The 15,862-nt window shown below is 50.1% G+C and overlaps 2 protein-coding genes across 3 annotated transcripts; one reads left to right on the top strand and one right to left on the bottom strand.

Moving 5' to 3' along the window:
• The first annotated feature begins 953 nt into the window (after nt 1–953).
• On the top strand, nt 954–2,422 carry LOC134029553 (V-set and immunoglobulin domain-containing protein 10-like 2). Of its 2 annotated transcripts, none has more exons than XM_062473707.1 (2): nt 954–1,099; nt 1,830–2,422. In XM_062473707.1, exons 1-2 carry the CDS (start codon nt 1,033–1,035, stop codon nt 2,189–2,191), a joined length of 429 nt encoding a protein of 142 aa, XP_062329691.1. In that variant the 5' UTR covers nt 954–1,032; the 3' UTR covers nt 2,192–2,422. The 2 variants fall into 2 exon arrangements, with proteins under 2 accessions (XP_062329691.1, XP_062329692.1); XM_062473708.1 differs by having other exon boundaries at nt 954–1,104.
• A 2,615-nt stretch (nt 2,423–5,037) lies between these two features.
• Nucleotides 5,038–15,727, bottom strand: cdon (cell adhesion associated, oncogene regulated). The gene is given in 14 exon segments (XM_062473596.1): nt 5,038–5,837; nt 6,105–6,385; nt 7,333–7,412; nt 7,540–7,835; nt 8,167–8,355; nt 8,651–8,773; nt 10,316–10,421; nt 10,991–11,172; nt 11,345–11,548; nt 12,313–12,429; nt 12,673–12,772; nt 12,775–12,849; nt 13,442–13,722; nt 15,155–15,727. Coding segments are annotated over 14 exon segments (2,532 nt in total). The 5' UTR covers nt 15,492–15,727; the 3' UTR covers nt 5,038–5,676.
• Between the last annotated feature and the right edge of the window lie 135 nt (nt 15,728–15,862).

The following is a 15,862-nucleotide window of genomic DNA, read 5'->3' as shown; positions in this document are numbered from 1 at the left end:
AAGTCCCTGCTAATTAGAGCCCTCTTCTGTATTGCCGCCAGTGTTTACAGGTTTATGGGCTTTTGCAAGGCTGCACTCCACAAAGCAACATGCAGGCTGAGGAAGCAGACAGCTGGACGGGAAGGGAGGCCAGTCAAGACTACAGATGCAGGCATTACGAAGCTAACTGTTGATTGGAGCTGGTAGAACAGACACAAGAAAATCGTTTTTTTTCTGGGGAATGCTGGCCACTGGAGATGTTTTGCACCCCACTTCTTTTATTTACCCAGCTTTTATAGTGCTACCTGAATTCAATGTGCTGTAGTGCAAGGTGAATACATCTTCAATTGAAACCTGGTAAACTGTGTGTCCAATGTATGAATATGGTAACATGCACATGTGAAACTCTCATGCATATTTTAAGATGTGTGGGCACTCAGCCAAACCAAATCTATGCCTACATGCAAATAATGACGCGTCAGAAACTCTGACTTGGTCCACCTTTTGAAAGAAATATGTCAAAGCTCTCGCTCCTTCCACATCCTGAGACAGTCGGAGACGGGTATACCAGATCTTAAACAGCTGTCTGACCGACTTTACTCAAGGGAGACTTCAGTTGTGTTTACGTGTGCGTGGGTGAGTGGGTGTGTTCAGTGATCTCACAGCAATACAGGTATTCATTCCATGGTCAGACTGATGGAATTTCTAAGAGCCTATCCCTTTCAGTATAGTCAATAATAGATGATGCAGTGGCATCAGCCCGACATCCTACCCTCGCCTCTCTCAGGTCTAACCATTACCCGGTCTTGAGTGGGGAGCTGGAAAAGGCATGTGGAATGGAGAGACTAGACTGTGAAGGCATTGATGAATAATTCAAACTGAATCAGATGTAGTTCCAAAGAATCCCCTGTCAGTTCCCCTGGCTCTCTCAGTCATTTCGACTGTGAATGCCAGTGTGGACTGGAGAGGAGACAACGCTTTACCACTGCAATATGCTTTAAATAACTGCTGTCTCCAGATATCCACTCGCGTCTGTCAGAGGTTTGCAGGACCATGGGGACCCTGACGAGGATTCCCTGCATCTGTCTGCTCCTTGGCTTACTGGCTCTTCCCATGCAAGGTAAGGTAAGAGTTTGAAATCTTACAGAGAGGCGGGATCTTTCTGACATGCGAACAGGACAAAGTAGATGTGGCTGTTTTCAAATCCCCAAGTCTGCCTCTCCTGCGCTTTAACTAGGTTATAAAAATAGTAGTTGGAGAGCTATTGGTGATAAATCAGTCGATTGAAACAGGTCGTGGGGAGACAATGGAGTGTATGTATTCAATTAAACTCGACTCCAAAGAGTTGGCTCAGTCAGTATTCTTTTTGATAGGCCTGGGGAACCGTTCCACGAGAGATCGACATTAAAACATCTGCGCTTGGGGAGTGTGATGTGTCAGCTCCATTCCATCTGAGAGCAGTACTCTGGCAAGGTTCTGAGGCACCATCTTAGTAGATGTAACTCATCTTTACTGTCCCACTGTGTATTAAAGAAAGCAGGTTAGAGATAAACATATCCAAAGTGGAGACTTTCATTTCAAATCAGGATCTTGGACGGATGGTATCATCATCAGTTTAGCCTCTGGGTAACACTTTACTTGGATAGTCATTATGATTATTTTTATATAAACTTTTAACAAATGGTAAATAACTGTCAACTGATGCAATCTCTAACCCTCATCAGTTGTTATAAATCAGCTAGTTGACATTCTGTTAATAATTTGGCCTATTGATGGTCCAATGTGGTCTACAGATGGTCTACAGGGGCCTTTCACAAAGAATTGTAACTAGCCTGCGTTTGGGTTGCCAGGTCTGGAGATCATGGATCCTGAGGAGGTGGAATACATCCGCCTGCGGGTCAGAGGTGTCTTGGGTGGCTCCGTCACCCTGGAGTGCGGCTCCACCCTGCCCACCATCTTCATCTGGGGCTTCACCCAACCTGGCACCCAGAGCAACCAGGCCCTGGCCTACAACTACGGGCAGGGGCCCAAACTGCAGCCCCTCACGTCCAGCCTGGGCCTGGTGAGTGTGCTGGCCAACACGTCGTCCCTGCTGATCGAGCAGCTGTCCTGGAGAGCCGAGGGCACCTACACCTGCCAGGCCCTGTATGACGCGGACGAAGGAGCCAAGATCACCTTCTACTTCACCCATGTTGACGTAGAGGAAGAATAAGAGCTATGGCAAGGCTGACGTGGGAGGTTTTGGTCTTTTTGATCCTGTTCAAGGTGGTTTATATTCGTGTTTCGACGTCCTTGTGTTTGTGTTTCAAAGTTGGGTTCACCTGTATTCTGTCTCTGCATTAGTGAGAGAAAAGACATCTCAATCAAGATGGATGGTTCTACATAGCACTGATTTGTGATTGAATGATGTATTTGCAGTAACTGTATCATACTGTAGATGTAACATTTGTAGACTGTTTCCATGTATCCTCTAATGATTAAAACAAAAATATAATTATTTTCACAATAGTGCTTCTAGCTGTGCTAGTTATATTTGCCTATTCATGGCCATCATTATCTTTCTACTATAATGAGAGACTGTGCCCCGCTGTGCCATACATAGAGCAATTTAAAACATCCCAACATTGTAAAGAGCACATTGCTGGCGGCCACATTTCTTCGACACATTCCACAATGTAACTTCTCAGTCCGGATCCTCTGAATGACTGACAGTTGTGGCAGAAAACAGAGCCCAAGAACCAATGTTCTCAACCAATTCACGTGTGCAAAACAAATGCATCATAACTCGTTTTTGGAAGGAGTTAGTAGAAAAACATGTAACAACACTGGATTTATGGTAAGGCTTGTGAAACGACTCTAAATCTGAGGTAAGCCGGGCTTGCATGCTGTCTCATAACCCTCTGAAGGTCAGCTGAGGTTAGCAGCCCCAGCCTGCTTGTCATCAACAGGTTTATTATAGACCCGGAGCAGAGTGATGTCACACTGAAAGGTATTGTCAGGGCAAGCCGTGGGAACAGAGGTTTCATATTTTGGAAAATAAGACTCCTGAGAGCGTTATTGCTACGGAATTGAAGTATTCAGTTGTGCAGGACAAATATACACAGAAGATTGGGTTAAAAACGTGCACATACAAGACTGTGCACTTGGATCGATCAATTCTGTTTCAGGACACATCATCTTTTTTGTAAGCAGACAGGAATTTCTTGTTTAGCTCATAGATGATTTGTTTTATGGATAGTTGGTTATGACCTCATCGTAAGCTTGATCCTGCAAGAAAGATGTTGGGAGTTCATATGTCCACAGTTGAACTCGTGGTTTGGGACACCTCAAAGATACAATGGCTCGGAGGTTCAACCAAGTTGGTTAAGAAGGAACAATGCATGAGAATTGTATCCCTCTGCTGAGAGTGTGGAGGGAGGACAGAGATGGAAGAACCCGTGGGGAGGGACTTGGCGTGAACAGGTCCGCTCTGCAGAAGGGGGCATGCATTCCAGGGGCAGACAATGGCCGGGCTTGTTCCCGTGGGCCCTAATGAAGGGGTGGAGCGGCGTGGGCAGAGGGTCCGGGGCGGGGCCTGGGGGCGGTGTCGAAGGACGGACGTGGGAGATGGAGCGGACGCTTCTGTGGAGACAAACCCTCTTCCTATCTCCATCTCAGGAGCTCAGCCCACATCTGTCACCATCTTTCCCCCAGGACGCCATTCGGTTCCTCTGTCATTTCAAGCTTCATTTCCCATCTATTTTCCTCCTCCCTCTATTCCCCTAGTGATAGTGCACCAAGCCAGGATGAAACCTCGAAAATTCAGAAATAAATCCTCAGGCAATATTTTAAATCACATTCAGTAGCCAGCAATCTCCGTACGTGTTTGTTCCAGAGCTGTCTAAGATCAGTGGTTTGACAGCACCAAGTAGTTTCCAGACCCAGACCTTTTAGTCACTCTATATTTGGATGAAGTCCATCTGACAGCCTCATTCTCAGTGTGACTAATTCTCCAGACAGCCATGGGGCCAATCTCCCGGAGGAACACAGAGACAGACCGACAGACAGACCCCTGCCTGGGAGACAGAGACAGAGCTTAAGACAACTCTGTTTCTCCGCTGTTGGCAGTCTTAGCAGTGGAGCAGCTCATCTTCTGACCAAAATAACACACGGAAGCAAACGTGCCACGACCGACTGCCAGGGAATCGAGCCGGAGCTGCCAGGAGCAGCCAGACGCCCATCAGGGTAGGAGGACTGCCGGGACTGGCCCCATCCCTGGCAGACAGGCACCAGGCATCAAGCAGCTCCGCCGCAGTCGCCTCTACTGAAGCACGGCACAACCCCTGTCATCTACCCACTGCTCTCACATCAGTCTGCTAGCGCCTGCACCGCCTCTTCAAACCCCAGAGAGCTTGGGGTCCTTGCTAAAGGATCGGAGGCTGGGCAGTCACGGCACAAAGCTGCTGACGGTTGCCGTGCGTCCTGCCTACTGTCTCGGTGAGGCTCCAGCAGTTCGATGATGTTTCACAAGGCCGGCCAAGTGTGTGGACATCAGCACAAGAGATCACCGACGTATCAGCTCGGCCTTAAGAAATAATGGATGACCGACCATCGCATGTATTATTTCACTCCCACAAGATACGGTATCGGATGCATAACTTCCAAGCTATGTCAGACAGGATTAGAGAAGACCATAATGGCTAGGCAAACAGAAGATAAAGCTCTGTTTGGGCCTTGTGTGATAAACGGTGCTTTAACATAACTGCATCCAGTTCTCCAACAGATTGGGGATGGGGGGGGTGGGGTCAATAGTGCAGGGAAAGGAACAGTGAGTTTTGTGTAAATCCCAGGACCTATGGAGCACTCAGCGGAGCAGAGAAGCCTCGGAACAGTGCAGGGTGTGTGTGTCCCCTCCCCACCCTCTCCTTCAGGGGTCAGCGCAGGGGAACAGAGCAGAAGAACCGCATCAAAGAGCTGACAGAAAATGTAATATCTCTGGGCCGGGACTGTGGTTAGTGAACTCTACTATGACATCCATTCATCTGCAGCTGAAAACAAAGAAAAGGAGGAGGACAGAGAGACGGTGAAAGTAGGATCTTTACTCTTCCATATCTTCTCTTTATATTATTACAAAACTTTACACATAGAGTTGCTAATCTCCACACTGTGTGGAACACAAAACAACACATAAAACAACAAAAAAATAAAAGGCATTTCTCATCCAGAAGGCATAAATAATATAAAAGACAAACTTTTTTCTTAAAACAGATACATTCATATGAAATAATATTTTTCTACTACAAAAAAATAAATAAGTAATCTAAAGAGTTTTTAAAATCTTTTTTAAGGGTCCCCCCTTCGTTGGATTAAAGTTTCGGTTTTGAGTCTTGTTCTCTCTCTGTCTCACTTCCCTCCATCTGCTTTTCCGTTCTCCGTGTGGCGTTCTGTCTCTCCCTCTCTCTCTGTCTCTCCATGCTGGTTGTCCCAGCTTAGTCCACAGCCAGTTTAGTGTCCTTGTCACCATGTCACACAGTGTCTCTGGCCATGCCAGCTCAAAATCTTCTTTTCCCAAAGAACGCATTTTCCCCTCCTTTGATCTCTTTGTCTGTCTCCCTTGTTTTTCGACCGCTCCGTGGGAGCGTTTGTGATTGTGTGTGTGTGTGTGTGTGTGTGCAAGAGAGCGTCTTTGTGTGTGTGTCTGCTCAAACTCTAATGTGTTCAGGTCTCCTGTGGGCTGGGCTGGATGAGATCTCCGGCCAGACTGCTGTTGGAGATCCATCCTCTCTTCTCCTTACAGTCCAAGTCAGGCAGGCTCAGGCCCAGGCTCTCCCAGCAGACCACAGGCCCATCCGAGTCCACACACTGAGGATTCTCCTCCACTGCACAGACAGGGGGCAGACACCGAGTTAGTTCATACACCAGACAACATGGCAGCTCGCAATTTCCCCCATATACTGCTGTTACAGTGTACCCCTTAAGAGTGAGCGATATGGATGTTTACTTATGATAACATCCGCTTTGTAATAATGGAGGATACATGTACAATCTTGGCGGAATCAAAAGGGTCCCTCGCTAGATGGCTGCGTCATTTGTAGGCGTGCTCGAGTTCTGGTCGTTCTGCTTCCATTCCCTCCTGGGGACCTCACCTGTGTTCTCTCTGGAGCTGGTCTCGTGCACCCCGACCTGACAGCAGGAGAGCTGGGACAGCGAGTGGGACGAGGCCCTGTCCTCCGCCGGCTGCTCCCCTGCCTCCGGGTCTGGGTCCGCGTCCCCAGGGAGCAGCTGCTGGCTGTCAGGGCGCTGGCAATGCGACGAGGCCTGGCCCAGGGGCACCATCTCCAGGCTGTCCTGCTGGCACGGGGCCACGCGGTGCATTAGAGGCAGAGTGCCGCCGGAGAAGGTGCCGTTGGTCTTGGTGTAACATCTGCTGGAACCGAGACAGGCAGGGAGACAATAAGAGACGTGTCCTCTCACGACGAGCGTGCGCGCGGGTCGCCAAGGGCCGCTCGGGGCGACGATGGTCAGTCTCAGAACCACAGGTCGTCCTACTCAGAGGCCTCCCTTTCCATAACGTGGGGAGCTTTCAGGCAGGCATGAGAACGTTTGTGCAAACTCCTTCCAATGTACACCACAGATGGCAGGTCTATGAGGAGCCACTTATATACAATAGACCTCGTCTGACACAGCTGGCCTGTTTCTGCTTCGTCGAGGCGAGGAGGGGGGGGGGGGGGGGATAACAAACATGTTGAGGTGCTGATTGGAAGACATGGTGTCTCTGGCTACACGCTGACTCTGACAAAGCGCAACTGTGTCACACTGTGTCCCGATCATACAGAGCAAACTGTAACCCCATCTCTCTTTCTATCCCCTTCTCTCTCTCTCTCTCTCTCTCTCTCTCTCTCTCACACACACACATTCAGAGAAACCAAGTCTCCTACCCCTCCCCCCCCCCCACCACCTCTATCGGAACCTCCTCATTTGATGGTGCCGCCTCTCCCCCTTCTTCCTGGCCCACTCAGAGGTAAATAAACAGAGGGCTCATTAGGTTCACTGGCTGGGTGCACGCAGAGTAAACTGTGATGTTGGAAACATTTAAGTACATAAACAGGCCTGTCGGGAGGGGAAATGGGGATGTGAGGGGAGATGAGAGGATGGGGGGGGGGGGGGGAGATGAGAGGATGAGGGGGGGGGGGAGGGTGGTGTTGGGTTATCATCCCAAAGCTGAGTGGAGCGTAGGGTCAAGGACTGTGAGGTCTAATAGGGGTGTAATGAGGCAGGGAAGGACTGGCGGACACCAGGGGGGTTCCGGGCACATCTTTGGTGAAGTGTGGCTTCACAGAGTCTCGACCCATGAAGCCCTGTCTGTCTTCTCACCTGTTGTTGTTGCAGAAGTTCTGGCAGCTCATGCAGTCAGACGAGTCTGTCTGGGCCAGCGCTGTGTACATCCCTCCACCCTTGACACAAAACAACAACCAACACCACTTTAAAGTCGACAGAGGAAAAAGTGTGTCCTGTACGTGTGTGAGTGTGTGCGCTGCACATGTGAGGCTTGAGATGGACAACTGGGCTATCTCCACTCACATTATGACGGTGGTGAGGGTGTGAGTGCTCGTACTCCATCGTGTTCCGGGGGAGGGTGCCATCGTGGCTGTGCGGGTGGCCCGGCGGGTACATGCCCACCGAGCCGTTCAGCAGTGCCAGGCCGTTTGGCAGCTTGTGGTGGAGGTGATGACAGCCTTGGGGAAGCATGGGCCCATTGTGCCCGTAGCCCCCGTGGACGCCCCCGTTGATGCGACTGGTGCCCGGCAGAGTGGTGTACTCCAGAACGTGGCCATTCATCTCTGCCGGCTGGTACAGGTAGCCCGGGGGGTCGTATTCTACGGCGAGAGAAAGAGAGGTCGAGATAGAGAGCGAGAGAGGGGGACAGTGAAAAGAAAAGAGAGTGCGAAAGAGAGGTGGGCAACAGAGGGAAAGGGGGAGGGAGAAGAGAGCAAGAACGGGAGAGGGAAACAGAAGGCGGGCAAGTGCGAGTGAGAAGAACAGCAGCGGTGAGAGAGACGGGGAGAGGGAGAGACAAAAAGAGAGAGCGCAGGAAAGAGACGGTTAGAGAGAGAAACCAGCCAGTGAGACGTCCTTGCCAAAAGGCACAGGTGTGCTCTCCATATGGTTAGCGGAGGCGGCCCCCTGGGCCTGTCTGTAGAAACGTACTGTGCATGCTGTTCTGCTGGCGATTCCTCCACAGGCACATGGCGATGAATACCAAAAGGATGAGCACCATCACCCCCAGAACGCAGCCTACAATCAGGTAGAGCAGGCCACCCGGGGCGCTGGGGGGGTCCAGGGGGTAGGGGGGCATGGTGATGGGGGCCTGGCTGGGGACCCCTGGGGGCTGGCGTGCTATCGTGGAGAAGGGGGAGGAGAGGATGTAAAGAGCACCCTTTTATCAAACAGCACGAACATACAATAACAGAGTTGGGAACAAAACAATGCCAGCCATTGTTTGGTGTCTTATGTCAAAAAAATAAAAACGACATACATACTGTAGCTATCTGTAATTATGGCTATCATACCCGTCATTAAAGTTACAGCCTTTATGGCAACAAGCCTGGACTTCAGCTAAAGTAAAGGTTTGTTGGCCTATGCTGTGAGTCATTTCCTTTGCAGTCCATTGTGTGTGTGTGCTCAACTGTACCTTTGGTCTCACAGATCATGACATTGCTGTATTCGCTCTCCCCCCCATTGTTAAAACACTGCATCTTGATGTCGTAGGAGGTTTCTGACTGGAGATGCCCAATTAGATGCCACTGTTGGTTACCTGGAGAGAGAGAGAGGTGAGGATGGAAGGAGAGAAAAAGGAAAGAAGGGAGAGAGGGGCAAAGGTGAAAAAATGGGCTTCATTTCAAAGCTCATGATGATTCAGACTAGCAGTAACCCCCCCCCTGGCTCCCTCTCTCCATGAATCCTGCCATCAATGTTTCTCTCTCAAACACACACTCTCTTTATTTCACGCTCAAGCTCTAGGGTGTGTTTTTCTTTCATGCTGTCTTCCACTCTTGTATTTCCTTATTCCTTATTCCCTCTACCCCTTCTCTCTCTCTCTCTCTCTCTCTCTCTCTCCCCCTTATCTCTCTCTCTCTCTCTCTCTCTCTCTCTCTCTCTCTCTCTTCCCTCCTCCCTTTCTCAGGCCGTCCCACCAGGGCCCAGACAGTTGCTTTACTCCAGACAAGCTCCATATATGGCAGCTTTATGTTTGTTCTGGCCGGTCTCCAGTATTCCCACTACACACATGCACACACACACACAGAGTGCATAAAAACACTATGGAGCCATGTGGACACACAGCACCGCTGAGCCCATGTGCACTGCTATCATATTGTACATGGGTCTACATGGAAAAACGAACAGAACCTTTAAAAGAAACTAGGCCTAAATAATCTGTGGGCTACAACTACATCAACAACAACATGTTGTCATTTCTTATCGTTCTTTTGGTATAACAACAATGTATATCTAAACAGCTGAATGCTACTGAACCCGGGAGACAGTTTGTCTCTTTGGCCTATTCAATATGGCTGATCTATATCAACATGAAAAGCATGACCTCTTCGTACACAAATAAACACCAACCCACGCTTGGCGTCGTGTTCAAACACAGAATTGCTAAACACACATCTGAACACAGATAAGAGGGCAGCTTGAAAGCAGCCTATGAGAGGGCTTATCTGGAGGAACCTGCCAACAGACCAGGCAGGCAGGCATGTTACACTGACAGGCCACAGGCATGGGAGAGAGTGAGAAAGTGAGTGTGAGAGAGAGAGAGTGTGTGTGTGTGAGAGAGAGAGAGAAAGAGAGAGAGGCTTCCTGACAGGCAGGCGCCCTGGGAGAGACAAAGGTTAAGAGGTTGGAGGAGGTGGGCGGAGGAAAGGGAGAGGGGGCGGAGACTCCTCTGTACAACATTCCTTGTAGCAACCTGAGCCCCCTCCCCCTCCTCCCCTCCCTCCCCCTCCTCCCCTCCCCTCCCCCTCCTCCCCTCCCCTCCCCCTCCTCCCCTCCCCTCCCCACACGGCTAGGCTCACCTTTCAGTTCAGGGCCATTAGCAAGCAGCCATTTATTAAAAACACATCAGAGGGCTGCCTCATTGCCCAGGCACAGCCCTTGCCACACATCAAACAGCCAGATGACCCTGGCCCCTCCCCTTTACAAAGAGGGCCCCTCCCCTCCCTCCAGCCTTTCCACCCAGACACCAAGCTGGGGCTGCTGGCAAACACAAACACACAGACACACAAACACACAGACACACAAACACACAGACACACAGACACACAGACAAACAGACACACACACTCCTGAAACTCACCATCAACCACATCCCGCTTGTAGTCACTGTCATTGTCACTGTCTGTGGGCCGATAGTAGATATAGAAGCCTTGGATGGGGGTGTTGTTGTTACTGGAGGGTGTGTACTGGGTAAAAGACAACAATAGACTGGTATTGAGAAGCTGGCTCCCATTCCTGGTAACAACAACAACATTGAGCAGAGATCCCCAACACATACAAAGGGAAAACTTACAGTACAATAAAATACAAGTGAGGGGAGCTGTATCCATCTGTGGTAGGAACATGCCTCAGAGTGTCTTCATAAGAATGTATAAATAGCTTTCCGGTGGGCTCAGCCCAGACCTACAGTATGAAGACAGGGCCTCCTAATCTCTTGCTGGAACAGTGCTCTAATCAGGCTGGCTACAGGCCCATTACAGGCCTGATTAAGTCTCCTCCACCAGAGATGCAGGCAGCTCCCCTCTACATCAAACCCCGCAGCAGTCCATCTGGAAGAGGGCTATCACGATATTCCTCCAGCTGGATGACTCGTGAGCGTGCATGAGGATAACATGCGCAAATATGCACGTTTGAATATGAGTGCGTGTCCGCATGGTGATGCGTGTGTATGTTCGTGCGTGCACATGTTAATATGCGGGCGTTGGGGGGGTGGTGTGTGCGTTGGTGTGAGAGTGTGTGTGGCGGGGCCACTCACAGTCCAGCGCAGCATGATCTGTGTGTCGCTGACGGCGTCGGTGGAGGAGATGTGAGGTCCGGCCACGGGCCTGTCAGAGAAGGGGGGGCTGCCAGGAGACACCTGGTAGGGCTTGGAGGGGATGCTGTGAGGACTCGCCCCAAACATGTTCATAGCCTTGACACGGAACCGGAAGGTGGAGCCTATGGATGGACACACGGACAATACTCTGACAATCATACGGTGTTGGCAGAGGCCCAGTAGCTTGCTTGGAGATGTATCAAGCATGTATCCGTTTTCTTGGGTAACAGACAGTGAACTGAAGAATTGGAGGCGTGAGGTTGCATTTGATGTTGTATCATTGTCAGGCCTCACCAGGCTCAAGGCTGCGGACCTCAACAGACAGCTTGAGAGGGGAGATGTTGTCGGCAGCAACGATCCAGTCTGCACTGCGGCCTCTCCGGTACTCCACGCAGAACGCCGTGATAGGAGAGCCCCCATTGGCCCTTGGGATCCATGTGACGTATACAGAACTCTCTGTCGCCATGGAGATAGTGGGGCGATCTGGGGCCTCAGGTACTACATCCCCCCCAAAAAAGGAAAAGAACAATTCAAAACCTGAGGAACATGCTAAATTAAGTTAAACTGAAAGCTACTTTATTTCTCCTTTAAGAAAAATATACACATCTGTGTGAACTGGAAACAAAAATCATCACATCCATCACATGTGTTCTCAGGCAGAGGGAAGGAAAACACACAGTCATACACATTATAGTGCAGAGGCATGCCATCCAGGAATCCATACTTACTGACTGGGCTCTACGCCACAGAGTTAGAGAGGGCATGAGAGAGTGTGAGAGAGAAGGGGTTAGTGAAAAGGCTAATGTGAGTTTCAGCAGAATAGGTCCACTTGTAACCTCTGCAGAGTAAACTTTCACTCCAGTGCTCACTTATTCTCTCTCTCGCTTTATCACACACTCGCATGAACACACACACACACACGCGCGCACACACAGACACACAACTCATATCTCTGAGAGGTTATTCCAAAGTGTCAAGTATTATTCCAAGGCTAGGTCTGTCTAAGCAGACACAAAGCAGACCACATTCTGACATTTAAACGTTAAAGCTGCGACACAAGTTCTCTGGTCATGAACCTGGTGACAACTCAACACTAAAGAGACTTGAGAACCATGCTAACCATCTTCCCCAGACACTGCGTGTCCCTCTAAGACATCATCTAATACTTGTCCGCCATCATGTCGCTCCTCAACAATGCAGTATAAACTCCTACAGATGTCAAAAGTTGGCGGGGCCAACAAGTTCTCCATCGTGGCTCCTACCTCTGTCATGTATGACCACTCCGAAGTGTGTGTTGGAGGTTTTGTCTTCCGGAACTTTAACAGGCTGGGACACGACCGGAGCCTTGGAGGGGTTCTTACTGGAGGAAGTGCTTTTTTCTGATTGAGGGAGGAGAGAGAGCAAAGTCAGACATGAAACAGAGACTGTGCACAGATGGTAGATAGTACCGTCAGAAGTCAATGCTATCAGATATGTCGTAAACAGTGTTGATCCGTAAGCTTGTTTAGTGGGCAGTATCAATACAACGTATCCAATGCTACTGATAATATTCGTAGCAATTACAACATTGAAATCAAAATGACATTGTGAGTTTTAAGATGCTTGAAGCGTTAGGTACTGACCTTTTCCAGTGCGGAAGGTGAGCATGGCTTGCTGTCCTTCGCCTGCGGCACTGCGGGCTACCATCAGCACCTCGTACAGACTGGAAGACTCCAGCTCTGTCTCAGGCGAAGCGTCTTCTCGCTGCCAGGGACACGGACAGTGTGCCAGCTGCCTGCTACGTTTGTCACGTCATCGACCTGACACACACACACACACACACACAAGCATACACACAGCATGGACGAAACAACACACACACACAGACGCACACCGAGTACACACAGGTTACATACAGCCAAGTAGCAGTGACCACAACAAAGACAAACAAAACGAAAGAGAAAAAATGAAATGTCTGTTAGTCTTTCTGCCAAGTTCCAACGGGTCCCAACTCTTCATAATGACAGGGAACAGCGAATTCAACAATGCCTGTGAGAATTCTATGTCACTTTTTCCAGGGGCCAGCGAGTCTTTGAATCCCTCTGCCAATGCAATCTTAACAAGACGCATACAGTTTTATGGTCAGAGTGAGCTTATTAGTGAAGAAAACACAGGCTTTTAAAGAGGAAATGACCAACCCTTTACCCCGTCCAGGCACTGGTCCCACCTTCCCCCAATTTTAATGAGCAAATTACATTGAGTTAACAGTTGGTTTGGACACAACACACCGGGGAGTGGTTATGTGTTTGCGGTAAAGCCTGAGTCTTACGATTACACATAGGCTTCGACGTACAATAACTTCTTTATTAACTGTCAACATCATCACTCGTTGTCATCATCCACTCCACTCACCTTGCGGTATTTGACAAAGTAGGCATTAATCGGGTTTCCCCAGTCCCGCCCTGGTCTCCACTCCAGGTCATACAGGTCGGGCTTGTGGGTCTGGGGAGGGCTGAGGATGATGGGCGCCTCCGGGGGGGGCCGGTCCCTGGTCCTCTCTGTGGGCGGGGCCATGCTGTCCTCCAGGACTTCCTCCTCAGACAGGAGGAGCTCATCTCCCTCGTCGCTCTGGATGGGGTGGATGGAAGGAGAAGCCTCCGAGAACACACCTGTGGTGGAGCCCATGGGAGGCTCTGCCAGAGAGAGAGAGAGAGAGAGAGAGAGAGAGAGAGAGAGAGAGAGAGAGAGAGAGAGAGAGAGAGAGAGACAGAGAGGGAGAGAGAGAGAGAGAGAGAGAGAGAGAGAGAGAGCGAGCGAGCGAGGGAGAGAGAGAGAGAGATGAGAGAGAGAGAGAGAGAGAGAGAGAGAGAGAGAGAGAGAGAGAGAGGGAGAGAGAGAGAGAGAGGGAGAGAGAGAGAGAGAGAGAGAGAGAGAGAGAGAGAGAGAGAGAGAGAGAGAGAGAGAGAGAGAGAGAGAGAGAGAGAGAGAGAGAGAGAGAGGGAGAGAGAGATGTCCTGTGTTAATCATTGCGTGTGTTGTGTGTCGCTGTGGACTGCTTTAGCAACATTGTTTCACCTGAACATTTGTGACCAATAAACCACACTTGAATTTCATTTGAGAGCCATTGTACATGGAGTGATTCCAGGGAACCTTATCTGCTAGGTGGGACATCTGTCTTACAAAACCATCCTGACCTGTTGACATAGAACTGAGGCCACTCCTGCCCCTGCCCCTGTACGGCTAACACAACTGGAACTATGTGTCTGCAGAGGCCATACAGCAGCCCTGGAAAGTTTTACACTGGGAACAAGCTTTTCAATCTACATAAAATAACAAGAACAACTCTGGATCCCCACAGCAGTACATAATAATGCTTTGTTTGTTTTTTTCATTAAAATCTCACCAGTGCCAGAGCTCCCCACCTGGGGAAATGATGCAAGCCGGGAGGGTTATTATGGCTGACACCAGCTTGGCAGGGAAGGTATGGAATATTTTCTCAGACGTTGGGAGGAGAGAGTGTGTACAGAGAGAGAAAAAGATAGAGGGAGAGTGAGACAGAGAGAGAAAGAGAGAGCGAATGCTCGTTTGCCTCTTGGCCACACTGTCTGCTACGCATAAGAGCACGATAATTGAATATTCGAGCGTAAACAGCTGAACAGTTAGGTTCGAGTGCTGAGGCTTGCCACAGGGGCACGCTGCAGGGTTTGGCGCTCCTGTTTCCGGCTGGTTTCGGTGTGTGTGCCACCGGTTCACTTTACAAAACAAACAGGCCTGGAGCTGGTAACACTAGACCTGATCCTGGCCAGCCAGCAGCCAGCTGCCACACATTCCACACACCGGTCATTCAAATACCAGGGAGAATCGGACCCGAGCACAACACAGTCCCACGCACTCAACCTCTCCTCTCTCCACCGTCCCCTCCCCCCTGACTCATGGCTGAACCATGTCTAGTTAGTCCACTAGCTCTAAATTGAGGGGGCATTTGGGCGGAGAGTTTACTAATGAATCCTTCGTAAGTACAGTTCCACCTGGATGGAGAAGCTTTGTTGCCACTTCACAGCCAAAGGTCAGTCCATTACAGCAGAACGCCTAGGAGTAAATGGGCTCTAAATCAAGCAGGCTTACCCACAGAGAGGACAGCCTCAGCCCGGACGGAGCCCAGCTCATTGGAGGCCTGGCAGATGTACGTGCCAGCATGGGCCCGAGTGACAGCCTGGATGTAGAGGGAACTGCTCCCAGGCCGGGACATAGTGAGGTGGGGTGGGCTGTCACCAGGGGTCCTGGCTTGGGCCTGCAGGGGCAGGAGGAGCAGGGCGGGGTGGGTGGCGATGGGTCCGTCAGCGTTGTACCAGCGTATGACTGGGAGGGGGTGCCCGCTGGCATTACAGGACAGAGAGACCACATCGCCCTCCTGGTAGGTGCCACTCAGAGGGGGGGACAGGATGCTTGGCATGGAACTCATACCTGAGAATACCAAACACACACAGAGAAGAGGCAAACAGTTCGGACAGTGTTCTTCCTTTTGACGAATCACATCAACAATTTACACAACACATCATTTACTTTACTGCAGAGAGCATTTTGATATAAGGCCTGTGCCTGGTACCCAAAGGATACAACTTTACCCAGAATTGACCTTCTCCTGTTTGAACTGACTTGGCACGCTCATCTTATCTCCTCTGCCATCTAGTTCTACATGTAAACACAAGTGCTTTACCCTGACCTGCATCGCAGTAGGAGAAAATAAATCTCTCCCTCTCTCTGCTCAGAGTCGGGGAGGAGAAGAGCGAAACATTAGCTCCAGTCTGTTCACCCACCCCTCTCTGAATCACC

This window comes from Osmerus eperlanus, chromosome 11 (assembly GCF_963692335.1).
Source record: "Osmerus eperlanus chromosome 11, fOsmEpe2.1, whole genome shotgun sequence".
Classification (NCBI taxonomy): Eukaryota; Metazoa; Chordata; class Actinopteri; order Osmeriformes; family Osmeridae; genus Osmerus; species Osmerus eperlanus.
The sequence above is the reverse complement of the archived record's forward strand: the minus strand, read 5'-3'. Positions and strand labels throughout refer to the sequence as shown.